At 63.2% G+C, this 27228-nt stretch overlaps 9 protein-coding genes across 9 annotated transcripts in view; 5 read left to right on the forward strand and 4 right to left on the reverse strand.

The window, feature by feature from the left end:
- The window catches only part of F751_5489 (Ferredoxin-dependent glutamate synthase, chloroplastic), a gene marked incomplete at both ends in the record, with an annotated part of 7490 nt that extends 3968 nt beyond the window's left edge, over positions 1–3522 (reverse strand). Inside the window, 4 exons of the mRNA XM_011403884.1 lie at positions 105–1067; positions 1374–2954; positions 3237–3392; positions 3505–3522. Of these exons, the coding sequence (XP_011402186.1) occupies positions 105–1067; positions 1374–2954; positions 3237–3392; positions 3505–3522 (2718 nt within the window). The remainder of the gene's footprint in view (positions 1–104; positions 1068–1373; positions 2955–3236; positions 3393–3504) is intronic.
- Positions 3523–4039: 517 nt separating this feature from the next.
- F751_5490 (Uracil-DNA glycosylase) lies at positions 4040–5637 on the reverse strand (the record flags this gene model as incomplete). Its single annotated transcript, XM_011403885.1, has 5 exons — positions 4040–4201; positions 4444–4611; positions 4834–5032; positions 5136–5315; positions 5459–5637. 5 exons carry the CDS (start codon positions 5635–5637, stop codon positions 4040–4042), a joined length of 888 nt encoding a protein of 295 aa, XP_011402187.1.
- A 405-nt stretch (positions 5638–6042) lies between these two features.
- Positions 6043–7315, forward strand: F751_5491 (Pre-rRNA-processing protein PNO1; the record flags this gene model as incomplete). Its single annotated transcript, XM_011403886.1, has 4 exons — positions 6043–6330; positions 6463–6544; positions 6749–6828; positions 7064–7315. The coding sequence occupies 4 exons, from the start codon at positions 6043–6045 to the stop codon at positions 7313–7315; spliced, it is 702 nt and encodes a 233-aa protein (XP_011402188.1).
- Positions 7316–7790: 475 nt separating this feature from the next.
- F751_5492 (Nuclear polyadenylated RNA-binding protein 4) lies at positions 7791–9505 on the forward strand (the record flags this gene model as incomplete). The annotated part of the gene is made up of 7 exons (XM_011403887.1): positions 7791–7833; positions 7915–7961; positions 8051–8167; positions 8299–8359; positions 8618–8708; positions 8971–9055; positions 9302–9505. Coding segments are annotated over 7 exons (648 nt in total), but the record flags the coding sequence as incomplete, so codon positions are not given.
- Positions 9506–12517: 3012 nt separating this feature from the next.
- F751_5493 (MATE efflux family protein 5) lies at positions 12518–14814 on the forward strand (the record flags this gene model as incomplete). Its single annotated transcript, XM_011403888.1, has 5 exons — positions 12518–12741; positions 13006–13873; positions 13958–14166; positions 14344–14440; positions 14650–14814. 5 exons carry the CDS (start codon positions 12518–12520, stop codon positions 14812–14814), a joined length of 1563 nt encoding a protein of 520 aa, XP_011402190.1.
- Positions 14815–15148: 334 nt separating this feature from the next.
- On the reverse strand, positions 15149–16070 carry F751_5494 (Thylakoid lumenal protein, chloroplastic; the record flags this gene model as incomplete). The annotated part of the gene is made up of 3 exons (XM_011403889.1): positions 15149–15307; positions 15457–15695; positions 16004–16070. The coding sequence occupies 3 exons, from the start codon at positions 16068–16070 to the stop codon at positions 15149–15151; spliced, it is 465 nt and encodes a 154-aa protein (XP_011402191.1).
- Positions 16071–16682: 612 nt separating this feature from the next.
- On the forward strand, positions 16683–19365 carry F751_5495 (Transmembrane protein 184C; the record flags this gene model as incomplete). The annotated part of the gene is made up of 6 exons (XM_011403890.1): positions 16683–16718; positions 16827–16917; positions 17251–17675; positions 18372–18462; positions 18836–18974; positions 19245–19365. 6 exons carry the CDS (start codon positions 16683–16685, stop codon positions 19363–19365), a joined length of 903 nt encoding a protein of 300 aa, XP_011402192.1.
- Positions 19366–19787: 422 nt separating this feature from the next.
- Positions 19788–22339, forward strand: F751_5496 (Putative sodium-coupled neutral amino acid transporter 10; the record flags this gene model as incomplete). Its single annotated transcript, XM_011403891.1, has 5 exons — positions 19788–19840; positions 20103–20283; positions 20553–21591; positions 21847–22130; positions 22313–22339. The coding sequence occupies 5 exons, from the start codon at positions 19788–19790 to the stop codon at positions 22337–22339; spliced, it is 1584 nt and encodes a 527-aa protein (XP_011402193.1).
- Positions 22340–22719: 380 nt separating this feature from the next.
- Positions 22720–26705, reverse strand: F751_5497 (SGT1-like protein A; the record flags this gene model as incomplete). The annotated part of the gene is made up of 10 exons (XM_011403892.1): positions 22720–22793; positions 22939–23023; positions 23157–23232; positions 23404–23741; positions 23998–24236; positions 24509–24633; positions 24733–24884; positions 25477–25690; positions 26299–26419; positions 26522–26705. The coding sequence occupies 10 exons, from the start codon at positions 26703–26705 to the stop codon at positions 22720–22722; spliced, it is 1608 nt and encodes a 535-aa protein (XP_011402194.1).
- Positions 26706–27228: the final 523 nt, after the last annotated feature.

Consider the following 27228-nt stretch of genomic DNA (forward strand, 5'->3'; position numbering starts at 1 on the left):
CCGCCTCCGAGCCTCCCCCCCCTCCCGCCTCCGAGCCTTTCCCCCCCCTCCCCTCCTCCCCCCCCCCACCCTGGCTTGGCGCCCTGCGCGATCTTGATCTCCACCTGGTCGGCGTTGACCAGGAACTCCGGGGTCACGCCGAACCGGCCCGAGGCCACCTGCTTGATGCGGGAGGTGGCGGTGTCCCCAGCCCGCAGCCCCTTGAGGTGGGGCAGCAGCGCCGAGCGCCCGCCCTTGTCCACGCCATCCAGCTCCAGCCAGCGCACGGGGTCCTCCCCGCCCTCGCCCGAGTTGCTCTTCCCGCCCAGCCGGTTCATGGCGATGGCGATGGTCTCGTGCGTCTCGCGGCTGATGGCGCCCAGGCTCATCCCCCCCGTGCAGAACCGCGCCACGATGTCGGCCACGGACTCCACCTCCTCCACGTCCACGGCCGCCGCCCCGGTGTGCAGCTCCAGCAGGTCGCGCAGGACGGTGACCGGCGCGGCGCGGAAGTGCTGGAGGTAGGCCTCGTAGGCGCCCGCCCCCGCGGGGCCGTGCCCGCCCAGGCCGATGGCCTTGTGCAGCAGCTTGCTCATGGCCTGGTTGTTGGCGTGGTGCTCGCCCTTGGGCCGGGCCTGGATGTAGCCGTAGTCCTCCAGCTTGGTCAGCTTCTTCTCCGGGAAGCCCTTGGCCCAGAAGGCCTCCGTCTCGCGCTGGACGTCGTCCAGGGTCAGGCCCCCGATGCGCGACACCGTGCCCACGAAGGCCGCGTCTATCACCTCCCGCCCCAGGCCGTAGGCCTCGAAGATCTGGGCGCCGTGGTAGCAGGACAGCAGGCTGATGCCCATCTTGGACAGGATCTTCATCAGCCCCTTCTCCAGCGCCTTCTTGTAGTTGCGCTGCGCCGCCGCCATGCTCACGTCCGGCAGCTTCCCCGCGCGCACCAGGTTCTCCGTGCGCGGCGAGGCGCGCCACTGCCGCGCCGCCTCGAAGGCCAGGTAGGGCACCACCGCGTGCGCGCCGTAGCCCACCAGCGCGGCCAGGTGGTGCGTGGACACGCACCCCGCCGTCTCCACCACCAGGCTGGTCTCGGTGCGCAGGCCCGCGCGGATGAGCGCGTGGTGCACCGCGCCCACCGCCAGCAGCGGCGGCAGCGCCGGGCGGGCGGGGTCCAGCGCCGCGCCGCCCTCCTCGGGCCGGTCGCTGAGCACGAGGCAGGCCGCGCCGTCGCGCGTGGCCGCCTCCGCCGCCTCGCACAGCGCGCGCAGCGCGGCGGCCAGCGCGCCGGGGGACCCGCCCGCGTAGCGCGTGCGCAGCACGCGCGCGCCCAGCGCGGTGTCGCCCAGCAGCCCGTCCAGCTCGGGCTCGGTGAGCACGGGGGAGCGCAGGACCACTTGCTGGTAGGAGTCGGGGCCGGGGCTGAGCAGGTTCCCGCGCCGCCCCAGCCGCATCTCCAGGCTCATCACCAGTCCCTCGCGCAGCGGGTCGATGGGCGGGTTGGTCACCTGCGCGAAGCGCTGCTTGAAGTAGTCGTAGAGCAGGTGGGGCGAGCGCGCCAGCGCCGGCAGCGGCACGTCGTCGCCCATGCAGTAGGTCGGCTCCGCGCCCGACCCCGCCATGCCCTCGATCACCATCGCCGTGTCCTCCAGCCCGTACCCCGAGGCCGCCATCAGGCGCAGCGCGTCCCCCGCCGCCATGGCGGGGCCCTCCAGCACCGTGCGGGGCGGCACGATGTCCGCCAGGCGGTGCGTGCACGCCGCTAGCCAGTCGGCGTAGGGGTGGCGCGAGGCCACGTCCCTGGCGATGTCCACGTGCCCCTGGAACTCGCCCGTCTCCAGGTCGGCGCACAGCATCTGGCCCGGGCCCAGCCGCCCCTTGGCCACGATGTTGGGCGCGGAGGAGAAGACGTCGCCCAGCACGCCGACCTCGCTGGCCACGTAGACCACCCCGTCGGCGGTGCGCCAGAAGCGGGCGGGGCGCAGGCCGTTGCGGTCCAGGCGCGCGCCGACCTTCTTCCCGTCGGTGAAGACGAGGAGGGCGGGGCCGTCCCAGCCCTCCTGCAGGCCCTCGTAATAGCGGTAAAAGTCGGCCACCGCCGCGTATTCGGCGGCCAGGTCGGGGTGGTTGCGATAGGCTTCGGGCACCAGCACCATCAGCGCCTCGCGCGCGTCCGTCCCCGACCGCACCAGCAGCTCGGCCAGGTGGTCCAGGTTGGCCGAGTCCGACTCGCGCGCGTCGCAGAGCGGGAGCAGCTCGCGCTCGCGCCCGCCCCAAGCCTCGGCGCGGAGCGCGCCCTGGCGCGAGGCCACCCAGTTCAGGTTGCCCTGCAGCGTGTTGATCTCGCCATTGTGCCCCAGCAGGCGCATGGGCTGCGCCAGCGGCCAGCGCGGCGTCGTGTTGGTCGAGTAGCGGCGGTGATACACCGCAAAGCACGTGACGTAGCGCGGGTCAGTGAGGTCGCGGAAGAAGCGCGCCACCGCGCCCGAGTTCAGCATGCCCTTGTACACGATGGTGCGGCAGGACAGGGAGCAGAAGTAGAAGCCGGGCGCGAGCTCCGGCCCCAGCTCGCGCTCGCTGCGCCGCTCGATCAGCTTGCGCACGATGAAGAGCTCGCGCTCCAGGTCGTCGCCGGCCAGGCCGGCGCGCGACCGCAGCACCACCTGCGCGATACGGGGCATGGTGGCGCGCGCCACCTCGCCCACCGCGGCCACGTCCACGGGCACGTCGCGCCAGCCCAGCAGGTCAAAGCCCTCCGCCTCGGCCACGGCCGCCACGATGCCACGCGCGGTGCCCGCCGCGGCCTCATCGTCGGGCAAGAAGACCATGCCCACCCCCGTGGAGCCCTGGGCCGTGCCGGGGACCTCCTCGGCCAGCAGGTCCCAGGGGATCTCCAGCATCAGCCCCGCGCCGTCGCCGGAGACGTTGTCTGAGGAGCAGGCGCCGCGGTGCTCCATGCAGCCGAGGGCCATGAGGGCCTGGAATGGGGGAGTACGGGCCATGAAGAGGGGGGAAGGCGGTCGGGATTTGGGGTTGGAGGAGGGAAATGGGGGGAAGGAGGGCAGGGGAGAGGGAGCGCAGGAGCATGAGCATACCCTACTGGATCTCCTGAGACAATCGTGCCCGAGAATGCGCTCACTGCACGCATAATGGCCAGTGGCCGTTCCAGGAAACCGTCCCCAGACACAGGATCTTCCTCACGGATGCCTCCCAGACACCTCCACCCCCCCATCCCCCGCATCTCAACAGGGAATCCTGACCTTGGTGACGATGTCATGGGTGCGCTCAGCCTTCAGGTTGGCGATGAATCCGACGCCACATGCATCCTTCTCCCGCAGCAGGTCCTCGTTGTCCACCGCCACGCCGACGTAGGGCTCGGTGTCGGGGGCCGGGCCGGGCCCCAGCACCGGTACGGCCTGGCCGACGGGAGCATGGGCAGGGCGGGCGGGGGTGGCGATGTGCTCGGAAGCCACTGCCCTGGTTTCCGCTCCGCGACGAGTCTGCAGGGAGGGGTGGGGGGGGCGCGACCTGGAGGGGACTGGGCATCGTCACGTGCGGGCACCAAACCCCAAGCCCAGACCACCGGAACCCGCCCGCGATCCAGAGGCCCAAGGAGACGTACCCTGCGCCGGTGCAGCCGCGGCTTATTTCCTGTCACCCCCAAGACAGAGACAGGGGGCGCTGCATGTTGCCAGGGTGCGCAGGGTGTGACTTGCGCTGCCGTGTGGGTTGCCCGAGCTTCCATGAGTCAGGGCCCCGTGCGGCCCTTGGAGGGGATGTGGTGTGTGCTAGTGTGTCGGCTGGAAGGGCGCCGAGATGTCCGATGTGTGCTGGGAGGATGTGGTGGACTAGGGCTATCTACCCTTAACGCTTCGCCTTAACTTTCCTCCACGTGCGACACGTGAGGATTTGGATGTCAATCTGCCCAGGCCACAGAACAGGGATAAATCACGAAAAGTGACCCGGCTTGGCTTTACTCTTGCCACAAACGGACACTCCCCTCGATGTCCCAGGCATGAGGAAGCCCTTGCACCCTGACCATGCCTTACAACATGGTAATTCCTTACAGCTGCCAGTCAATGGGTTCCTGCCCGTCTTTTGCCAGCCAGGCATTGGCAGCAGAGAAGTGGCGGCAGCCAAAGAACCCCCGAGATGCAGACAGGCCGGAGGGGTGGGCTGCTGTCAGCACATGGTTGCTGGTCCTATCGATGAGCGCCCCCTTGGCCTGCACACAGCGTGGGAGGTGGGCGGTAGCTGAGGCTGGTCATGCTGTGCAGAATCGCACTCCCTGGGCATGACCATGGAGCCTGCACACATGCAGGCTCAGATGCCCCCGGCCCCGACCCATGTCCAAGCTGGCCCATCAGCCCAGGCCCTCAATCATAGGCTGGTGCAGCCCCAGGCCCACACATCTCACCCCGATCCCCCCCCTCTGGTCTGCATCAGAACTCTCTCCAAGCACCCCACCTGGGCATGGCGGCCCCACAGCAGGTACACGACTCCCGTACGCTCCCGATTCAGCGTCCGGATGACGGCGTCGGTGAACCGCTCCCACCCTTTCTTCTGGTGACTCGCCGCGGCCCCCGACCGCACCGTCAGCACCGCATTGAGGAGGAGCACACCCCGCTCCGCCCACTGCACACGTGAATTGAGCCAGGGGTCAGGAGACCGCGATGCCTGCAGCCTCGGATGACATGCATTGCTCAGTCCTCTCATCGGTGGTTCATCCTTTCCCCAAGGAAGTTCCTCAATGGTAGGCAACGTGCTGTATTCAACCTCCAATTTCATATGCCCAGCAAAAGATGGAGCGTCCCTGCCCTGTCCTCCCACCAACCAGGTACTCCACAAGCATGTCACCTTGCTGAGGTCCCCATTCCCGGGAGGTGCGCACCCCACGTCGTCCCTGAGCTCCTTGAAGATGTTGCGCAGGCTGGAGGGCACAGGGACACCTGGCGCCACGGAGAAGGACATTCCCATGGCCTGCCCCGGGCCATGGTAGGGATCCTGGCCGAGCACCACCACCCGCACCTTGTCGATGGGGCAGGCATTCAAAGCCCTGTGATGGAAGAAATGGGGGTTTAAAAAGGCAAGCAAACTGGTCCAGGCAGAGGCATGCTGCGCAGATCTGGGATCTGAAGGAGCACGCCACCACCTGGTACCTGAAGATCTGATCTCGTGGAGGGAATATCGGGGTCTTGCCACCCCACTCGGCCACCAGGAAGGCCTCCAACTCCCGGAAATAGGACGCGCTGAGCTGGTCGCCCATCAAGTCCCGCCATGCAGGGGCGAGGAGCTGGGCGAGCTCCGGGGTGCCTCTGTTGCCGCGGTCCTGGTCAGGCCTGCACGAGGGTGGAGTTTGTGTGTGTGTGAAGTCGAGTCTGTGGGGGTCCTTAGCGAATGTCTGGGTTCAGAGAAGCCTCTTTCCAAATTAATGTATCATCATGCGTCTGATGCGACCAATATAGTGCCATCCCCCTCTCACGAGGATTGGAGGGCATGGGTGTCCAGGGCAGGGTCCTGTGGCGCAAGGGGGGCACCTGCGGCCCCAGTCTTCTTCTGCTGCGGATCACTGGGTGGGGACGATCTCATTGGTGCTTCATGCTTTGCCTTCTTGGCTGGATGCACGCCCAGGAAGGCGTGCAGTGTGCCCTGGTGCGTCATGGGCCCCGAGCGGTGCAGGGCCTGAGGGCGGAGCAGCGACGCCACACAGTGGCAGGTCCTCAGCATGCAGCGGCTCTATGACCGACGATGATACATAATTATCGTGTTTGGGAGGTTGAGTGCGGGCGTGGCTCCTTAAGGCCGGTGCACGATGATCGCATCGGTTCAAATCGCTCCATGTCATGTCTCGAGGTCACCACCCTCGCGCCCTCCGGCATCATCCCAAGGCGCCAGAAAACGGCGCGCCCCCGGCCAGCAGGCGAGCGAGGGTACATGTCGTGCAAACCAGCAGGCAAGACTCTCACGCAAGCTAACACGGGTATACATGTCCTAGCAAACATATCTACTCCGTAACGCGCCGACAAGCTATCCCTCGCCGACTCTCTGCCCTCCCAGTCCACCGCCATGCCGAAAGTCACACGCAAGGATGCCGCAGAACCGCTGCAGGAGGTCGGACCCTCGGGTATGGACACAGAGGGCACTCCATTGCCCACGAGTGGAGGTGCTCCTGGCGAAAAGCCCAACTTTTCCCCCTTGTCGGCGTACGAGCTGAACGGCAAGGTGGTCCAATTCCGTCGGGTCCCGGTGCCCCAGCACCGCATGACCCCCTTGAAGACAAGCTGGCTAGCGCTATACAAACCTGTGACGGAGAACCTGAAGCTGGACATGCGCATGAATCTCAAGAGCAAGAAGGTGATGGGGCACAGAGTGAGGTAGGGGCCTGTGGGAAATGTTGGGTCGACCTTGTAGTAATTCAGCCCGACACTCCGGCCCAGCAAGCCTGCAACTCTCTGAAGTATGGTACAATATTGCTTTCCTGTACAGGTCGAGCTGAAGACCACCGAGAAGACCGGGGAGCTTGCCAACCTCCAAAGAGCAGCCGACTTTGTACAGGCCTTCATCCTGGGTGAGCATTGGTATATGGGAATGGCATCCCTCTTCAAAGGATCACAGCATGCCAGGGAGCATGCTGAAGCTCATCAGCATGGCTCACTAGTTTACCTGTATGCCGAGGGGTCGGGACTTTGTCACAGCGATCATGCTGCGTCCATGGCAAGCCATGATGCTGACGCCCTTGGCTCACTTCGACCCCAACCCATCGTTCAATCAGGCTTTGATGTGAATGATGCGATAGCTCTCCTGCGATTGGACGACCTTTACATAGAGTCCTTTGAAGTGAAGGATGTGAAGGTGAGGAGAGGTGGGCCTGGTCCTTGAACTAATTCCTGCTGGCCCTGGGTTCCTCTGAGGGGAGGCCCAAGAGCTTCTGAGCGCAGCAGGTTTTACCATCTAGCAAGGATAATTGCAGTGATAGGTCAACCTCGCTTGTGTGAGACTCCCAATGCCTCAGCCCCCTTGCCGGCACAAGCTGCAGCCTGCTGCCACGTGGCTCTGCAAAACAGCTCACACGCCCATTACCTCACAGACCTTGAGAGGCGAGCATCTGGCTCGCTGCATTGGCCGTCTGGCTGGGAAGAGCGGGAAGACGAAGTTCACAATTGAGAATGCGACGCGCACCCGTATCTGCCTGGCAGACACAAAGATACACATCCTGGGATCGACGCAGAACATCCGAGTGGCACGGGATGCCATCTGTGCCCTGATCATGGGCTCACCCGCCGGGAAAGTAGCCACTCGTCTACGCACAGTCTGTGCGCGCTTGAACGATAGCTACTGAGAGGCACTGCATGGCCTCATCACCATTCTGATCAGAGCTCATGTCAAGAGGGCCAGGCCTGTGACAGATGATTTAGTTCTGGCGGAAGCTTTGGAACTGAGCAGATGAAAAGGATTATGAAGAGGTTGTGCGACAATGGGTATCTCGTAATTCATCTTTCTCAGGAGCTCCGCCTCAGCTTCACGCCGCTGACTGCGGCTGATGCAGGTCATTTGATAATCAGCCCAAGACCCCCTCCGAGGCCGTACGAGTTTATTGAACGGTGCATTAAAGCACTCCTGCATTGGCAAAACCAGACGATACCATTGATAGGTTGTGGAACCCTCATATAGGATGACGGGCGTGGAGACTCTGAGCCCCGAGGCGGACAGCCAAACCACCACCTCCCCCGCACAGTGAGTTTTGGGAGGATGGGCCTTTGTCTCCTCCCGAACTCTGTCGTAAACAATTCTCTCCGTATCGCAGAGAGGCGACAGGGAAGCTATTCCTCGGAGGTCTGTCCTGGGATACAAACGAAGGTGAGAAGGGGGTGGGGTAGCCCTGGGGTGCCCTACGCGCATCCTCATGAACCTAACTCTCCCACCCGCCGCGTCTCCCAGATACATTGAGGGAACACTTCCAGAAGTATGGCGACATCCGAGAGGCGGTAAGTGCCAGTCGCGAGTCCGCCAAATGTTCCCGCTGGACCTTAAAGTGCCCACTCACGACCTACTGCCCGTCCACGCACTCCCGCAGGTGGTCATGCGTGATCGACAAACTTCCCGCCCTCGTGGGTTTGGTTTCGTGACCTTTGAGAAGTCGGAGGTCGCAGATGCTGTCGTCCAGGAGACCCACGTCGTGGATGGGCGACAGGTGAGGGGGGTGCAGATTTTGGGGGACTGGGGAGGAGTGTGGTAGGAGTAGGCTGAGGAGCCCTGCTGCAGCTACGACCTTGGTCATGACCTGCACTCCACACCAGGGTCATCACCAAACCATACATACAGATCGATGCCAAGAAGTCGGTACCCTTGGAGCAGAAGCCCAAGGCACGCAAGATCTTTGTCGGTGGGCTTGCACCAGAGACCACTGAAGGTGATCTGGGCTTTTTGAGTGGAGATCTGGGCTGTGCAGCTGGCAATTGCATCACAAGAGGGACCTGGCTGCTTTGTCTCAATCCTGTGTATGGGATACATCCTGGCAAGCCGAGTACCTTGTGTCCCTGACATTAGCATCGGCCAGAAATGGTGGCTTACCCGCCTGCTTCTCTCGTTGCCGCGCCACTATCAGCGCTCTCAGCTTGACAATCCGTGCATTGTACCACAGAGGCCTTCAAGATCTACTTTGAGCAGTTTGGGGAGGTCGTGGAAGCCCAGATCATGCAAGATCACATGAGTGGACGGTCACGCGGCTTCGGGTGAGTGTTTTTCCGGTGTGTCATACTGGTTGGGGCACTGCCTGTATGCGGTCAAGTAAGCACATCACGTCCTGAATGTCATGAATGAGTCACAGGAACAATCCCCTTGTGCTGCCACTGGATGCTTGCATGCTGGATTGTGGATGTTCATCATGTTAGCGGCGCAGCCCTGACTCGAAGTCTTCAGTCAGATCCCTGCCGCTGTCCATTCCTGTGCATCATGCGCTCTCACCTGGAGCCCATCTCACATTCCCCCTCTCAGCTTCGTGACCTTTGCGGAGGATGTCTCCGCCGAGCGAGTTTTTGCGGCCGGCGCCATGCACGAGCTGCGAGGAAAGCGCGTGGAGGTGAAGCCGGCCACGCCGAAGGGCTCGGGCGTCGCCACGCCCGCCGCCCCCGCCCCCGCCCGCATCCCGCGCCCCATCATCTACCCCAGCCACCAGGCCCCCTTTCCCTTTGTCACCGGCCACCCCACCGCCTCATACGCGTATGGAGTGTACGGCTATCCGCCCCCGGGCACGCCCCACATGCTGCCAGCAGGCAGCGCCTACGGCATGCAGTACCACCCCAACCCTTATGTCATGATGCAGCAGGTGCCGTACGGCGCCGCGCCGGCGCCGGCCGGTGCCTACACGCCGCCCGTTCCGGGGTCGCCCTACGGCGGGCCCTCCCACTCCCTGCGCATCGCCAAGCCCCCATCCGTCGCTGCACCGGCGGCAGGGGTTGCAGAGTCTGCCGCCACCGCCACCCCGACCTCCCAGGCCATTTCGGACCTGCGAAAGCTGAACCTGGACTGAATGGATGATGGAACTCGCGGTGTGCTGCGTGCAGAGCCTCAGCATGCTGTGCGCAAAGCGTTGTGCGGAGCACCAGAGCGATGCGAATGCTTCCGGTCCGGGATTGTGTTACTGGAAAAGAGCACACTCCAAGGCAGTTGCCAGAGCGTCTGGCAATGTCCTTGCCTACCTGACGCTCGCTGAGGCTCCCGCATACCTCGGCCAAAACCCAGGAGAATCAATTTGTCCTGCTTGCCCCTCTCCGTCCCGCCCCTGCTGCCTGGTCTTCAACCCTTGATTTTTCTGGTGCCTCAGGATTACGCCTCGGTCCCCGTCTTCGAGTCTCTACACGGGGCCCCAGCCCTCCCTTCACCTTGATTTTGCACAGTGTACATTACAACTCACCAAGGCACACACTTATGGAGGTGTTGGGGTCCGGGTTGAGTCCAGTCGGCAACAGTTTGGTGCCGCCCACCTCAATAACTGCTTGGCGATGCTGCGGGTGTGCAACAGCGGCTGTGTGGGATCGCCAAGCACCCCCGCCTGCATGTGCCGCCAGACTCGTGCATGCCCAGAGTGGCAGGGCCAGACTCGTTGTCAATGAGATGCCCGAGCTGGGCTGCGTCGTGCCGCTTGCGGGGTGCCGCATGGGACAGGGCAAGCGAGAAGGGACCCGGATGGGGCCCCAGACGCCCTGCATTCGCATGCCCCACTCAAAAGAAGGGCCGCAGCAAGGCACCAGGAGCGACCACATCATCTCCTCATTCGTCCTCGCTCTCCTGCTCCTCCGCCTTGGCATCACCTGCAGCGACAGCCTCCTCTCCCTCAGACGCCTCGCTCTCCTGCTCCTCCTCTTCCTCTCCTCCTCCTTCTTCGTCGCTGTCCGTGACGCAGAGTGCCGGGTCGCGCTCAGTGCTGACGAAGAAGGCGAGCTCGGCGGCGGCCGCCGCCCGCTCCTCGCCCGGCTCGCCGCCCCAGGCCTGGGCCGCGGCGGCCAGGGCCTCCAGCGCCCCCTGCCCTGCCTCCTGCAGCAGGTGGGGCCCGGCGCGGAGCGGGTCGGCCTCCAGCGCCTCGCGCGCGCTCACCACCGCCGCCGAGGGCGGCTGCTCGGCCAGCCAGCCGGCCAGCGCCGGGGGCGGCGCGGCGCGCGCGGCGGCCTCGGCAACGCGTGCTCGCGTCGCCGCCTCGGCGCCGTCGCCTGATGCGTGCGTGCCCGCGTGCCGCGCCCGCCGTGCGGCGACCAGCGTGCGCAGGTACGCCTCCACACAGCCGCCATGGCCCGCGCGCACGACGGCCGCCGTCAACGCCAGCGCGCGCGCAGGCGGGAGCGGGGCCGCGTCCGGGGCCAGCCCTCGCAGCGTGCCCAGCAGGGCCCAGGGCGCCAGCAGCGCCAGGTCGGCGTCCAGGCGCGCGGCCGCGGCGGGCGATCCCTCGCCGCCCGCCGCGGCGGCGAGGCGCGCGAGGACCAGCGCCGCGCATGCCTCGCCGGCGCGCGCCTCGGCGCCAGCGGCCTCCACCACGCCGGCCGGGGTCCCACTTCCCCGGCCGCTCGGAGCCAGGCGCTGCCGAGCGAGGCAGGGCCCCAGCGCGGCCATCGCGGCGCCCGCCAGGCGCGCACCCTCCTCCCCCGCGAGCTCCACGGCGCGACGCGCCACGGGGAGGAAGGCGGCGGCTGCCTCGCCCGGGCTCCCTGCCCCCAATGCCACGCCGGAGCAGAGCTGCAGGGCGGCGCCGGAGTCCAGCCGCGCGCACGCGGCGGCCAGCAGCTCCGGTGGGCAGGGGGCCCGGGCGTGGCACAGCGCACACAGCGCGTCGAGCGGCACGGCAGAGCCCTCGGCGCAGGCCGCCGCCACCGCTGCCTGGTACCCGGCCGGCGTGGCGAGGGAAGCGGGCGCTGGCTCCTCATCAGCTTCTCCTGCAAGTGGTAGGAAGGGACGGGGTATATAAGATGGTCATTTGGTGTATGGTGAGGGTTTGGGAGCATGCCATGCAGCCGGAGGCACAGAGTAGAACGATGACACCTGGGGCCACAGCCTGGGCTCTATCATTGACAACTCAACAGAAGATTGTGCCCCCGCAGGACCTGCTAGCTGTTGTCAAACAAAAGGAGTGCAGCCCTTGCAGCAATGACCCCTGATCCTTTGCGAAAGCCCCTCGCACCGTCCTGACCGGCTGACCGGGGCCGCTTGGCGCCTAGGGCCGTGGAGAGCTGGGCGTGCATGCGTGCGGCGCCCGTCTCCAAGTTGGCCTCCAGATCAGTGCGGTGAGCACTGGCTGGGAGCCCTTGCAGCGCAGTGGCAAGCGCCGTCCGCACTTGGTCCAGCTGGTATGTGTTGGAGCGACTCTCAGTGTGGTCGGTGTCAGCATTGGCAGCAGTACGAGCAACACAACCTAAACAAAACCCCCAGTACTGCACAGCACCACATTTTTAACCTCACCGTCCATTCAGTGCCGGGAGGTGCGGACGCCGCGAGCTTTGCGGCGAGGGCATCGGCAAGTCCACCGAGCTGTGCCTCCATCACCTCGGTTGCTGCGGACGCAGCCGCCCTCTTTCTGGGGGTGCGAGCCGCTGTTTTGGCCATAGCAGTATATGTTTTCTGGAGTAACTGGTGCCAGACAACTCAGGAGAAGCGCCTGATCAATGACAACACTGCTGACGTCCTTGTGTGTCTTGGTGTCCTGGCCTGCGGCAGCCGGTGGGCCCCTCTCAGCGGAGACTATTCAAGGAATCACATATGTTCACTGTGAGCAAATCGTGGCGGCAACATATATCGCGTTCGTTCAAGTGTATGCATGCATGGTTGCGCCATGTCGAGAGGTATGGGCGCGGCGCGCCCTCGCAGCCACGATTGGATTCTCCCAGCTGCACTGCCAGCCAGACTGTGGGTCGGGTGGCCTGCAAACGTTTGCAGCAACCGGACCTCGAACTCTATCCATTATTCCTGTGCTTGACAACCGGTGCCACCCATCTGAGCCGCGGCGACGCCTCCAAGGGTCGGTGTTCGGCCAGCTCGCCAACCCTCGCCGGCAGCGATGCCCCCCGAAGCCCTAGTCCCCGCTCACCCCGGCTGGCGCGATGCCTTCGAGGAGGCTGCCGCGGACGTCTACCCAAGCGGCGCGGTGGTCGGGGCGACCCTGATGTCACCCCGGGCCATCGGGAACAACCCCTCCCCCTTTGCCGACACCCCCGTCGCCGACACGGCCGACCCCGCCCCGGGCCTGGTCGGCTGGCCGGCCTACCGCGCCGAGCTCGCAAGGTGGGCATTTAAAGGGGGATGAAACTGTGTGTTATGTTGTGAATTTCAATCCCCTGTCGGGAAAGGGCCCGGGAGGTGGGAAAACTCCACAGCTTGCGGCATTGTGTTGAGGAGGGCGTGGGGCTCCACCCGCCCTGCAACCCCCCTGAGTCTCCTCTTCCCCAGGCCGCTCACTAGCCTAGCTTCAAACCCCCCGGCCCCACGCTACTCTACACTCTTGCCCCACAAATCACCCCCCCTCCTCTCCAACACAAACACGCACAGCATCGCCTCCCTGGCGGTGCCCCTGTCGCTGAGCAACCTGATGGGCCTAGTGATCAGCCTGGTGGCCATCGGCTTCGTCGGCCGCCTGGGCGCCTTTGAGCTGAGCGTGGTGGTGACCAGCACCTCCATATTCAACGTCTCCGGCCTGTCGGTGCTCACCGGCTTCGCCTCGGCCATGGAGACGCTGACGGGGCAGGCCTACGGCGCGGGGCACTACTCCCACGTCGGGGTGGTGCTCCAGCGCGCCCTCCTGCTCACCACGCTGCTCACCGCCGCGTTGGGCGTGCTGTGGACCGGCGCCGACCGCGCGCTGATCGCGCTGGGCCAGGACCCCGACATCTCCCGCTCCGCGCGCTACTACCTGCTCACCTCCCTGGGCGCGCTGTGGTGCCAGGGCGTGTTTGAGAACCTGAAGCGTTACCTGATGGCCCAGGGCGTGGCCGCGCCGGTCACCGCCGCCACGCTGGTGGGCGTGGTCGCTGCCCCCGCCTTCAACTGGCTCTTCATCTACCGCTGCGACATGCGCCTGCTCGGCGCCGCGCTGGCCATGGACGCGGTGGGCCTTGTCATGGTGGCCACGCTGGCGGGCGCCGTCGTCGCGCGCGACCGGCGCCTGGCCGGCACCCGGCGCGCCACCTGGGCGGGCCTGTCGCGCGAGGCGCTGGGCGGCTGGGGCGAGTATGTGCGCTACGCGCTGCCCTCCGTCCTCATGATCTGCTGCGAGTGGTGGACCTTCGAGGCCGTCATCCTGCTGTCCGGCCTCCTCCCCGACCCCCCCACCTCCCTCTCCGCCATGGGCATCGCTGTGGACACATCCGGCGCGCAGTTCATGCTCATCTCCGGCGTGGGCATGGCCCTGTCCAGCCGCGTGAGCAACAGCCTGGGCGCGGGGAAGCCCGCCGCCGCGCGGCGTGCCGTCGGCGCCGCGCTGACCTGCACCCTGGCCGCCGAGTGCGCCATCGCGGCCGCCATCGCGCTCAACCGCGAGCGCTGGGCGCGCGTGTTCACTGACGTGCCCGCCGTGGTGGCCGCCACCGTGGACCTGCTCCTGCTGGTCGTTGCCACGCTGCCGGGGGATGGGACCAATGCCACGCTCCAGGGCTTGTTGCGCGGGGCAGGGAGGCAGGAGATCGGGGCCGTGGCCAACATCTGCAGCTACTGGTGGGCTGGAGCGCGGTCGTGGGTGTGGGTGGCAGCGGGTGAAATCCTGGTGGCTGAGGTGGCTTTCCCTAGGAGTAAATCACAATCAAGGGTAGCCATTCTGAGGGTGCTGCCATGTCAAACCTCTTCAAGGTTACTTCCCCTCCAACATCGAGCTCCTACCCAATCAACCAACAGGGGCATCGGCATCCCGATGGCAGCCTTCCTGGGCATCAAGCGCAACCTGGGGCTGAGGGGCCTGTGGTGGGGACTGGTCATCGTCAACCTCCTGCAGGTGCGGCGGCGGCACTGACGATGGAGAGTGCAGTAACAGATAGTGGGGAAGGATCCTCGACCACATTGGAACAGCCAAAGATGACCTTGGTTGCTGGAGTGTTGGGGGCAACAGGGTCACACCCCTGACCCCAAGCATTGAAAGGTCCATGGTTTACACATGAATCCAATCTACACCTCCACCATACACACACCCAATTCCCCCGCCAGGGCTGCGTCATGCTTGGAATCGCCAGCACGATCAATCTGTCGGAGGCCGCAGACAAAGCGGCTGCCAGGTTTGAGCAGCGCAGGAGTCTCACCCAGGCCCAGGGCGAGGAGCCTCTTCTGGCGGCAGATCGCTTGGAAGCAGGGCCCGCCGCAGGCGAGGTTTGAGAAGAGGACGAGGCACACCCAGTGCGCCCAATTCCACACAAGAAGGTGGGCTGCAGCGGACTTCCATTCTAAGGACGACGCAGGCACCATCGCCCCCATACTCTGAGTCTGGTCCCGCACCACCCATTCCCGGAATCAAAGTTGCATCCAGGTCACCGACACACGGACCTTGGTGTTCCTGAGCTCAAGACGTGTCAAGCACCCATACCCACACCTCTCCGCTTGTATTCTTTGTGTTTTGCCGTTCTACACACACTCTTCAAAAGCTGAAACGCCGGTGTCATGACATGCCCCAAGCAACACCCCAGGCTCGCACACTTGGCTTTTTGCCGCCCTATCGACAGTGCAGGCTCTCACGCGTGTCAGTGCCTGTGGTGGGGTTGGTGCCCTTGGCCAGCCTGCACAGCGAGGCCTCGACGTCCTTCCTAATGAGGGCATCCGTGAAGTCGGCGCCCTCGATGCTGGCAACCCGCTTCCACTGAGCATTTGTCAACTGGGATGACGGGGAGGAAGTAAAGGGGGCTTACTGACTGTGAAAAGTAGCAAGAGGGCGCAGGCGATGTGGCACTGCAGCCCTGTCCTCGGGCAAGGAGCATGCCAGGCAATTTACTACGCAACCAATCCTGGCACCAGCGACCTCACCAGGGTGCCCTGCAGCACGGCATTGGTAAGGTCTGCCCCCTCCAGGTCAGCGCTTTCCAGATCGGCGGCGCTGAGGTCGGTGCCCACAAATTTGGCATCGACGCAGATGGCGCCAAACATGGGCACCCCCGCAAGGTTGGACCCGGAGAAGTCGGCCCCCCTCAGGTCGGCCTTGTTGTACTTGGCCTTGCGAAGGTCCTGGCCAGACATGTCCTTGTATGCCAAGGAGGAACCCATGCCTGTGCAATTAAGAGGGAGGAGAGCGCTTGGATCTTGGAGAAGTCAGCGGATAGACCAGCAAGCATTGCCAGCAGGCAGGGGCAATGCCATAGCAAAGCCATGCATACTCAGTTGCATGCTTGAGCTTCACGGCACCGCCAACTTCAGATCGTTGGCAGGTGATCATATTGCTGGCATAGATGCCTTGTAGTGTAGAGACCCGGGCCGTGCATCCCAACATCGACGCTGCACCCACACCTTCAGCCGTCCAGGCGGTTCGAACACTACCGAATAATGTCAGCCACGTCTCCCCCATCCCATGGCTCACCTCCTCCCCCCGACACGGCGTGGGCGGGCTGAGTGTGCCCGAATGCGAGTAGCACAGAGGCAGACATGGCCAGCGCCGCCCGCGCTATGCCCACGGGGAATGCAGTGGGGGCATCGCCATGAGCAGAGGACCCTTGCGAGTCATGCCGACGCCCATCGGACCTGGCCTGCATGGGCAGGGCAAATGAGCTCGGAATCGTGGCGAGAAAGGCACAATATCAATTGCAAAGCCCGGATCTCTCCCCCCTGACGCGCCTGAGCACATGTGAGTCGCCCCTGTCTCAGCGTGGAGCGTGGATTATTCGCGGCATGGGCATGGCGCCCGCCCAAAGCACAATGCATCGTGCCCTGCATGTTGGTTCCTAGATTCGTGAATGGATCAAGGTGATCTCTTATGCGTACACGAGTCGGCAGGAGCCCATGTCCGTCCATCCATGCAGCCCTGAAATCGCGGATGTGACCGCAGGGAGCTCCCCAGCGACCACCTCGGGGCAGGCGCGCGCGAATTCTACTGCTACGAAACGCCTAGTCCCGACATTCGGCAGCCAGTCGTCGGTCGCCGGACTCTTCGGCACCAATGAATTCTGTCCGTTCATGGCTGGCTTGCTCGTCACTCGGACTGGAAGGCTAGTGCGAGGCCCACACGCCTGTGCGTAGCACGGGAGGCGCGGGGACCGGTCATGGCCCAGTTCCCGATGCGCCGCGTGTTCCGGGGGGTGAGTTTGTCCTGTCACAGGGCTGAACCTACGTAATCTGGGGCTATGGTCTTGCACGGAATGGGCATGTCCCTTGGACCACCTTCCCCACCACCTTCCGTCCTGCAGCTCTGGATCCTGCTGACCCTGTGCACCTTCTCCGCCCTGCCATGGATGATCGTGGAGCTGCGCAAGCAGCACTTCTCCGTCCACTACCAGGGTGAGCACCCAGCAGCAAAGTGGCGATGCCTGGTGGGGTGCTACTCCTTGCAAAGCTAACACTGGAGTGGGGCTTGGGGAGCAGGAGCATGCCCCGCTGTCCAGGCTCCGTCACGCCTGCCGCGCTCGCGAGGAGCATCAAAGATCCCTGAGTTGAAGGGATGTGATTCCTCAGGCGCCATGCCTGTGCCCTTTGCCCAGCCGGCCACAGGGCCTGCTGCTCCACCGCCCTGCTCCCCATGAGTTTTATCCCCCTCCCCCATTGCCCCCCCTTTCCCCCCTCCTCCCCCCCAAAACAACAAAAAATCACCACCCCCTCCCACACACACCCCAGCCTGGTTCATCGCGGGCGTTTTTGTGATCCTGGCCGTCTCCGCCTCCATTTACGAGGTTGCCATGCACCTGGAGCACTACAACCGCCCCGCGCTCCAGATCCGGGTGGTGCGCATCCTGTGGATGGTGCCCATCTACGCCGTGGACGCGTGGCTGAGCCTGCGCTTCTCCGACGCACGCACCTACATCGACCCGCTGCGCGAGTGCTACGAGGCCTTTGTCATCTACAACTTCTACTGCTACCTCATGGCCTACCTGGAGGAGGAGTACGGCGACGTGGACGCCTACTACGCGACGCGCCCACCCGTGCCCCACCCCGCGCCCATGGACCGCCTGCTCCGCCCCTGGGCCCCCGGCGCCGACTTCTTCTGGGAGACCAAGCGCGGCGTGCTGGCCTACGTCATCACCCGCCCGCTCACCACCGCGGTGGGGGTGGTGACCAACCTGGCGGGCGTCTATGGCGACGGCGAGTTCCGGCACGACCGCGCCTACCCCTGGCTGGCCACGGTCGGCTCGCTGTCCCAGACCTGGGCGCTGTACTGCCTCATCCTCATGTACCGCGCCACGCGCCAGGAGCTGGCCCCCATCCGCCCGCTGGCCAAGTTCCTGGTCATCAAGGCCGTCGTCTTCCTCACCTTCTGGCAGTCGGTGGGCATCAACCTGGCCTCCAAGTTTGACCTGCTCAAGCCCGCCTCCTGGTCCACCTACGACGACGACGACATCGCCGCCGGGCTGCAGAACTTCCTCATCTGCCTGGAGATGTTTGCCGCCGCCATCGCGCACGCCCACGCCTTCCCGCCCAGGGTGAGGGGAGGGGGGGGGGGGGGCTCTTTGGGGGTGGGGAATGGCGGGGAAAGGAGGAAAAGTGTGGGGGTCAGGTTGGGCTGGGGAGGCTTTGGAAATGGGGAAGTGGAGGTCAGCGCTCTGTTGATGGGGAGGGGAAGGGGAGCTGGGGCGAGCTGTGCACCGGCCGCATGTCCTCCAGCCACTCAGTAGCTGTCGCTGCCACACTCTCACATACGCCATGCGGCAGTCATGGCACCCAAACCCTGCCCACCCCGAGGCGGAGACCTCCATACTCAGCCCCTGACAACTCCCTTCTGCGTCTCCAACTGCCCACAGGACTACATGGACCCCAACTCCCAACGCCCAGGCTTTCTCAAAAACGTCAAGGTCATGTTTGACGTGCGGGATGTCGTGGATGATGTGCAAGGTGCGGCGGCGGCTTTTGATAGTGCGGAAGAGGGGGACGCGAGGACTTCTGATGAAGGGGAGAGTGGTGGGAATGCGGGTTGCCACTCGATCAGGCGTGCCCATGCTGGGTCACAGCAAAAGCTGGGTGTCTGCCTGTGGCTGGCGAGATGCAAGGGGGGGGGTTGTGGGTGCAGATTATTTCTATGTTTCGCATGGCAAAGTCTTCCCTGCTCTGGAGGACACCAAGCACACAAAGAATTGGTTGCGCGATGCTGCCCAGCCATACACTACCTAGCATACTTGGTGTCGTGAGCCCTTCCCTCCTCGGAGTTGCCGCAGTCTTTATCCCTCAACCATCCCGCCAACGTCATGCACACCTCGACTGCACACAGATGTGGTGACGGACACTGGCGACAACATAGCCGACATGGGGCGGCGGACATGGAAGCAGGCGAAGAACCACACCGCCAACCTGGTGCAGTCGCCGCCCTCCTACCTGAAGGGCCTTTTCGCCCGGGATGCCAAGCTCCGGTGAGTCGGACTGGGAAAGGGGGCTCCAGGAAGGGCTGGGAGGAACAGCTCGTGAGTGCGCGAGTGGGACCTAGGTGGACCTCGCAGCGCTCTTCGTCACCCAGAATCCTGTGCCCTGGCTGGGGAGAGGGAGCCTGCACACAGGCCACAAACACATTTCTCCCTTGTATCCTCATCAGCTTTTCCTCACTACCATCATGAATGATACTGTCGGTCCGGTCCTTTGCTGACCCATCAGCTCCCTTCAACAACACCATGACCACATCACAGGCGGAAGGAGGGCGAGGGTGTGCCATACAGTGACGAGGACTCTTCGCCCACCAGGGGCAGCCTGCATGCCCTGTTACAGAGGAGCCAGTCCCGGCCGGGGCCAATCTCCAGCAGCCCCTGATCCCGTGCGTGTCAGCTTCCAGCCGCCGCCCTGTGTGAAACACCACAGCGTTGGAGAGCACGAGGCTTGCCTCGTGCCCGTCCAAGTGACCCTCTGCCCCTTTTCTTGTAAAATACGACCTACTCACGAATCCTTCGTCAGGCTCCCAGTTCCGAAAAGGTCTACAAGATCATTTCTTCCATTCTTCCGCTGAGAGGGCTTTCGGCGAGCTTTTTGGTCCGGTTCCCCACGTTCGGCGATGCAATTGCGAGTGCAAATACTTGACGAATGTGAAATTTTCCTCCTCATAGGGTACTATGTCCAGCCCCAAAGGCTCCGCGGGTGGGCAATTTCTGTCCTCGAACGATGACGCCCTGTCGGGCTCAGGGTCGCCCTTGGCCCCCGACACTCGGGAGGAGTGGCATGGCTGGACGCCGGCCAATATGAAGCACCTCATGTCGGCGACGCTGGTGCTGACGCTGGGCATCATCGGAAGGTGAGGGTGTTCATTTCGGTCGGTGGGACCAAGCCCTGGTTCCCGAGCTAGGGTTGCACGGCGGTAGGGCAAATGCAGGTCTCGGCAGGAAGATATGCATTTGTGCCGGCTCATAGTTTCCAAAGGGATGCATGCCGATCGTAGTCTGCCGTCAATGGCCCGGAGGCTCGGCGAGGGTTCGAGGGCTAACGCGACGTTTTTCTGACTCGGCCCCCGGAGGCCACGGACGCTCCATCCAGCCCCCCACCGCCCCTACCCCCAGTGCAATCCTTCCCGTTGCTTCTGCGTTTGCCACGACCGGCGCGGTGCTGGGTATCATCGTCGCCCTGGTGGTTGGCGCGACCAATGTCTACACATGCCGGCTGCTCATCCGGGGGGCCCAGTATACCGGGACGCGGGACTACGAGAGCTTTGCCCACGCGGTCGGCGGCCCATGGTTCAAGGTATGTCGGTTAGGGATATCGGCCACCGAAAGCAGGGCCTCGATCTCCCCCCGGCACGATCTCCCTCTGGACGGGGAGCGGGATTCGTACGGCGGGCGGTCCCTCCCGGGCGGCATGCCCGTCCTCACGGGATGGCGCACAGCACCCTCGGTCATGAAACGTCTGAAATGGTTTTGAAGGACACTCGTGTCCCATCCATCCCATCTGCATAACCAGAATCCCTTATTCCCCCTTCATGACCCTCCACATGACCACCCCACCGTGCACAGTTCTTCACCGAGTTCAGCATCATCATCCTGCTCCTGGGCACCATCATCGCCGCCATGATTCAGTGCGGGGAGGTCGGCGCGGCGGGGCTGACGTCCACCTGGCCCTCAACCGCCCCTGGCTTCCTGACCTACCGCGGCGGGCTGGCCATCGTGGTGTTCTGCACGCTGTGCATCATCACTCCCCTCTCCCTGCTGCCCTCCATGCGCAAGCTGGAGACCATCGGCGGCTTCGGTATCATCATCGTCTGGTTCCTCATGTTTGTGATCATCGTCTACTCCTGCAAGAACGGGCTCCCTGCGCTCAAGGACGGCCTGTTCGGCGGGTTTGCGGTGGTGAACCAGGGCTCCATCTCCGATGTGGCCAATGCCTTCAGCACCTTTGGCTTTGCCTTTTACCTCCAGGCCATCATGATGCCGCTGCTGAGCGAAATGCCGCCCGGCCGCACCGGCTCCCGCATCACCAATGCCGCCTCGGCGGTGACCGTGATCGGCGTGGCGGCCACGACCTACATCGTCACCGCCTTCTTCGGCGCGGCCATGTACGGCTACGATAACACCGCCTCCAACATCCTGGACAACCAGTGGTTTGGCAGCTACACCGTGGCCCCCGACGGCACGCTGGTCCCGGGCAACGGCGGCGGCGGCCAGTTCACGCTCAACTTCCTCATGACCATGTACCTGGCCATCTCCCTGCCCCCCATCGTCTTTGCCTGCTGCATCCCCGTCAACAACTGGATGGTCATGGCCAGCCGGGGGCGGTACGAGAACCTGAGGCCCTTCACCCGCAAGTGCATCAATCTGGCCATCGTCATCTCCATCACCCTGGCCGTGTCCCTGGCCGCGCCCTCTCAGTCGGGCAACGTGATCACTGCCACGGGGGCCACGGGCGTGTGCCTGGTGTCCTACCTCATCCCCGTCCTCTCCCACCTCCTCCTGGTGTTTGGCCGCGGGCACTGCCAGCGGCCCCTGCAAGCCGACTCCGCCAGTGTCGCTGGCGGCGCCGCCTTCCTGAAGTCTGCTGACGGATCGCCCCTCGCAGGTGGTTTGAGGATAGGGTGATTTGAGGGAAGGGGGTATTGCGGGCGTGCCCAGCGCGAACGAAGCCCGGGCTGGGACGGGGGGGGCCCTGCGTGGCTCCTCGAATCTCCTGTGTCGAACGCATGCGAGACCTTCCTGCGCTACCTAGCTCCCAGCGCCGGCTGTGCCTCTCTCCACAACCGCTGCGCAGCACACGTGCAAGCCCTCAGACCCCGCGCGATCGCCCATGCACCCTCCCCCACCCCACCCCCCGCAGGCGGCTCGCTGGGCGAGGCCAAGGCGATGCCCGGTGAGGGCGAGAGGGCGCGCCCGGCCGACGACTACGTCGTGGTGGAGGCGCCGGGGGCTCAGCACCTGGAGCCCCCGCTGGACCCCGAGACGGCCTCAGGCACCGTCACCAACATCGGCTACTTTGCCCTGCCCCGGCACTACCACGCGCCGCGCCACTCCCGCCTTCACTTCTGGGCGGTGGAGGTGACGCTGCCCATCCTGGTCTGCTCCCTGGGCGTCCTCTTCTCCGTGGCCACCCTGGTCCTTCTGGTGCGAAGAAAAGGGGGAATGTGGGATCATGGGAGGGGTGGGGGATTGGGTCAGAGGGCAGACCTGGGCGGTTGGAAGGAGCGATGTGCCACTGGGCGGGGGAAGGTGCAGAGCGAAGCTCTTGGGGAGTTGCGCCCTCATTCGAGTCTCTCGATCGAATACCCCCTGCTTCCCTTCTGCAGCACAACACCATCGCCCAAGGGGAGTAGGCAAGGGACTGGCAACGAGGCTGGGCTGCCCTTCTGGGGTCTTTCTGCAAGATCAGATGCATCCCGGCAGGACACTCGAAGGAGCAAGGGGACCTTGCCCCCGCAAAGGCTCGCAGCATCCTCTTCGCATTACCCTCCTGCAACCCAGTGTTGCGGTGCACAAGTATTGAATCTACGACAACGATCCTGGAGCCCTGCACACAATCCCTGCAATTCATGTGTACTGCCCTCCCCACAGAACTCGTATCCTTCTCCCACTCTGACTGAGCTTGCTTGTCCAGCACACCTGAGGCACCCGTGCAGCAGACCAGGAAGAAGTGAGGGGCCGGGGCAGGTGAGAGAACAATGGCTGAGAAGCATTGCTTGTGAGCTCGCAAACCTCAGCGTTTCGCCCTGGAGGCCTTGAAGTCTTTCTTGGCCACCTCCTTCCAGTTGGTGGACAGCTCGACGCCCCCTGCGAAGCAGAAAGGCCACATGGGCTGGAAATGGCGCACAGGGGACCCCGCCGGGCGCCTCATGATGCCCCCAAGCACCTGCAGATGAACACCAGGGGCGACCTCTGTCGAATGTAAAGCTCCCGTAGTTCCCCCTTGAATCACCTGACTCGACGTAGGACTTCATCATGGCTCGTTGGAAGTCTTCGTCGCCATTCTGGTAGAGCTCCTGGAAGAACTTCATGACCCCCTGGGAGGCGGGCGGATGGGGAGTTATGGGTTGAGCTGATGTGGATGTTGCTGGAGAAAAGCCCCCTCTCACCACTGCACAGAGTCGCGCTCCGAAACAAGGGTGGCCAACCCCGACCGATCACAGCACCCACCGCATCGCCTTCCGGCTGCTCCTGCTTCTCTTCAGCCTTCACGGCTGCTTCCACAGCATCCCAGTCCACCTTCTTCCTGCTTACGGGGTGTGCAGTGGTGGGAGACAAGGCTAAGAGAGCCACTCAGTGGCCATGAGGCCCAAGGCCGTCCGCACTACCATGTTCACACTCGCACATCCGCTGGGTAACAAGGACTCTGTTGAAACATGTCCTTGGCAATCCTTTCTCCCCTCCCTTCCCTTCTTACCCAGCATAGGGATAGACTGGGGCCGCACCCTCCTGGGCGGCCAGGGACGCATCGGCAATGGTCCCCATCTCATCCACGCCAGGCCCGCCGCCGGCAAGTGGCCTCTCTGCGAGGTGGGGCCACTGCTGGGCGTGGGCCTTGGCCAGCACCACCTCCACCTTCGATCCCAGCACGCTCCAGCTCGACTGGGAGGCCGCCACCTGGCCCGCCAGCCGCACATCCAGGTTATAGTCCTGCTTTCCAGAGACGTCCCGGATCTGGACACGCAGCCGGCGCTCGGCGATGTCAACCTCCACCTGCTCGGCCTTGAGCCCCTTGGCAAGCACGCCGACCTCCACCTTTGTGTATGATTTCATTGGGGGGGGAGGCTGGGGGCGAGTATAAAGTAAGGGCGCGACAGGGACAGATGACGGCGATGTCATGGGGTTCACTGCCAGGAAAGTTGTAGCCAAGAAAATGTCCTAGCAGTGTTAGACACACACCATTAAGGTTCTAGGACGTCGCCATTGCGAAGTAGCCCTTTGACCCGGCTCGAGAGTCGTGCAACTCCCACAGCGGACATGCGGCTTTCAAGAAGACACACCATGTGCCCACCTTCTCGGCCGTCTGGAACCACTGGTGGCGGTAGGTGGGCTGGGGCTCTGAGAACCCTGCTCCACCACCCCCGCCGGTGCCCCCAGGCGCGGCGCTGGTTTGCCAGTACTTGCCGTACTCGGCGTCGTCAATGGTGGCGGCCTTGGGCTTGGATGGCGAGCTGACGGGGTGGGACTGCACGGCCTGGGGTGCTTTCCCCAGGGAGAAGGCCTCGCTGTCCTCGGTGGGCGCAATTTTCTCTGTGCAGCATGGTGCGGTGGAGAAAGGAAGGAATGAGGGCAAAGACTTCGAAAGGGGGCCAGGATGCTCTTGCGCGTGTTGTGAGATGGGATTCCTGACACAGCCATCGCTGGGAGGAATTAGGTCAGCACACCACATCACACTCCTTCCACCCACATCCTGGGCGGGGCACACTGCCAGCCTCCTTGACAGGCACATAGGCCCCTGGTACAGATAAATCCAACATCTTGCGCAAGTGCCAGCGTCCTCACGCCCTCGGCCCCCTGCTCACCTCCCAATCGGACGCGGCACATTCCCACCCACTGTTTGTACACCCTCTTGGCAGGCTCTAGGACCACCAGCTGCTCAAAGGCTTGCAACGCCGCGCAAAAGTCACCCTCCGCAAAAAGGGCCTGCCTGCGGGGAGGGATGGCTGGCATGCAAACCTTGTGAAACTCTGGAGACCGTCATCACCTGTAAAGAATATATAGCACGGGGTCAACCTCCCCCTCGCACCCTTTCACGTGGAGCGCCAGAACCTGGCGGGGGTCCAGCTCCAGTGCCGAGGCCGCATCCCCCAGGGCCTTCTCAATGTTCTTTAGCCTGTACTGCACGTTGGCCCGATCTGCCAGGAGGATAGGATCCTGGGAATGGCTGCCCTCGATGAGCTGTGTTACAGAAAGGGCGTGGGGGTGAGTGGGGCTGCTGGGTTGAGAGGCAGACCCGGGTGGAGAGGGCCAGTGCTTGACACAGGGATGGCGTGTGTGGCAGGGTGCACGCTTGCCTCATCGTATATTCGGAGTGCCTCGTCGTATTTCTTAGACTTGACAGCGGCCTCGGCATCGACGATCGTGCTGGGCGCCATGACGAGTGCCAGTCTCCCGGGAACACAAGGTCAGACACCTTCTGTAGCAGCTCGCAGGCGCCTGCACGGCACAGAGGATGTCCCTCAAATTCAGCAAATGAACTAGATAGACAGTCTAGGGGGTACACTTATTGCCTTGTGACCTTTCATGCGCAAGATCACCCTGCTGATGTCGGTGCCACGTTGACGTGGACGTTGAACACGGAGGGCGACCTGGGAACGGAAAATCTTGACGTCCATTGCTGCATGTGGGGATACTTGGCCGACATGTACTCTTATGGTCATTACAAGGACAACAATGCAAAAACATAAAATGTCGGCCATGGAGCAACAGGCTTTCACCAGTTTAGGGTCAGAACATTTATGCTTCCCTCTTCAGACCTCACACCCCATACTTGGGCAAAGGATGCCCATGCTGCAGCGTCATTCTCCAGCTCCTCCTCCCAACTGGTCGGGTCGCTACTGTAAAGAGTGGAACCCATGTAGATCGGGGTACCATCTGTTTTGAAAAACGCGTAGTTGATGGTGTCTGGAGAGACGATCCCAGCCGTCACCGAGAATGTGAACTTCTTACTGGCTAGCCAATGCTCCCAGTGAGGGGCCCCAGTGCTGGTGGTGGTGGGAAGGATGCAGGAGAGGGTGGTGAAGGGTTTGAGAGAGTCAGAGGGATCACTTCGTAGAGAAGAAGACGAGCTGTGTAGAGAAATTCGGAGCCAAAGGAATCTGGAGGGGTTCTTCCCACAGCCATTGGTATCCCCTTGAAGGTAGAGACGAAGGATGTTGGGTTGCTGTTCTCTACGGATCTGAGCTCAGTCAACAGGGCTGAATACATGGGGCATACGATGTCGATGGGAATATACCCACAGTGGTATGAACATGCGTGGCGTTGACAAACCCATCTGCAGGTTCACCGAATTGAATTGTGGCAGTTGCTGGTGGTGAAGGAGGTGGAGAACGAGGACTCGGTGGAGGTGGTGAAGGCGGGGGTGGAGGGGTATTGGTGGAGGAGGGGACTGGGGGGAGGAGGGGGACTGGGGGAAGGAGGGGGACTGGGGGGGAGGAGGGGGGCCAGATGGAGGAGGGGGGACTGGGGGAGGACAGCTCGGGCTTGAAAGTGGGGGTGGAGGCTTCTTGGCGGGTGGCGGAGGGGAGTTCTTGGCAGGTGGGGGCGGGAATTTTTGGAGGGAGGCAACGGTAAGTCAAGGACCCATGCATACTTGAGCAACTCGAGCAGGCTGCAGTCGTTGATTATCTTGCGATCACCAGTCTTGTCAAAGCAGCAATTGCTCGTGCCCTTATTGTTGCTTTCCCAGTTGGCCATGCCCACATTGGAGTTGCCTGGAAGAGGCAGCACCATTGAACTTGTAAGTCAGTTCCACCCAAGAGTGCAGCGGCTGTGCACATACCGCATGCCATTTAACCCCAACCCCCCCTGCTCACCGATATTGTCATCCCCGGCGTTCTTGGTGCCAAACTTGTTCTTGCCCTTGTTGCCAGTACCAATGTTGCCACTGCTGTCTGCCGTACAAGCTTTCTGGCCCGCCTTGAGGCACTCCACGGCCACAATGATCTCTGTGGAGCGTGGTGTCACAACCTCCAAGGGGTTCAAACGGATGGCTGACATGGACAGTCCCATGATGTTAAGGGTCGAGGTGCGGACGGACCCCGCCTTGCTGAAGCCTTCATACCTGCTTGCAGTGGGTGGTAGATGTGAATATGTTGGGCTGTGTATTATCCATCGGTCGTGGAAAGCCACATATAATTGAAAATGGCTTTCATGGTCCAGTCCAGTACTGTGCAAGCATAGTCATGGACTAACAACCTCCCATTGCTACCCACATGCAGATTGCGTTTGTGTCGTCCACTGTCATGAGGTTCACATGGGTCCCCAGACTGCAAGTAGATGAGCATTTGTGAAATCATGAGAGCAATGCGCGGGTGAAAGACAAAATGAAGTAGTCGATCCAGGTGCGATTCGTATGTTCATGACTGAGGGGGCGAGTTTGTGGACTCCCACAGAAGGTGGGACGGGCATCCGGACACCAGGGTCACGTGCGGGGAAGGGGTTAGACGGACAGGGAACATCGTTAGAGTTGCTCCCAATCCCCCGCCCAACAAGTCATTCGACTTACATAGAACTGGGAAGC

This window comes from Auxenochlorella protothecoides, assembly GCF_000733215.1.
Source record: "Auxenochlorella protothecoides strain 0710 unplaced genomic scaffold scaffold64, whole genome shotgun sequence".
Classification (NCBI taxonomy): Eukaryota; Viridiplantae; Chlorophyta; class Trebouxiophyceae; order Chlorellales; family Chlorellaceae; genus Auxenochlorella; species Auxenochlorella protothecoides.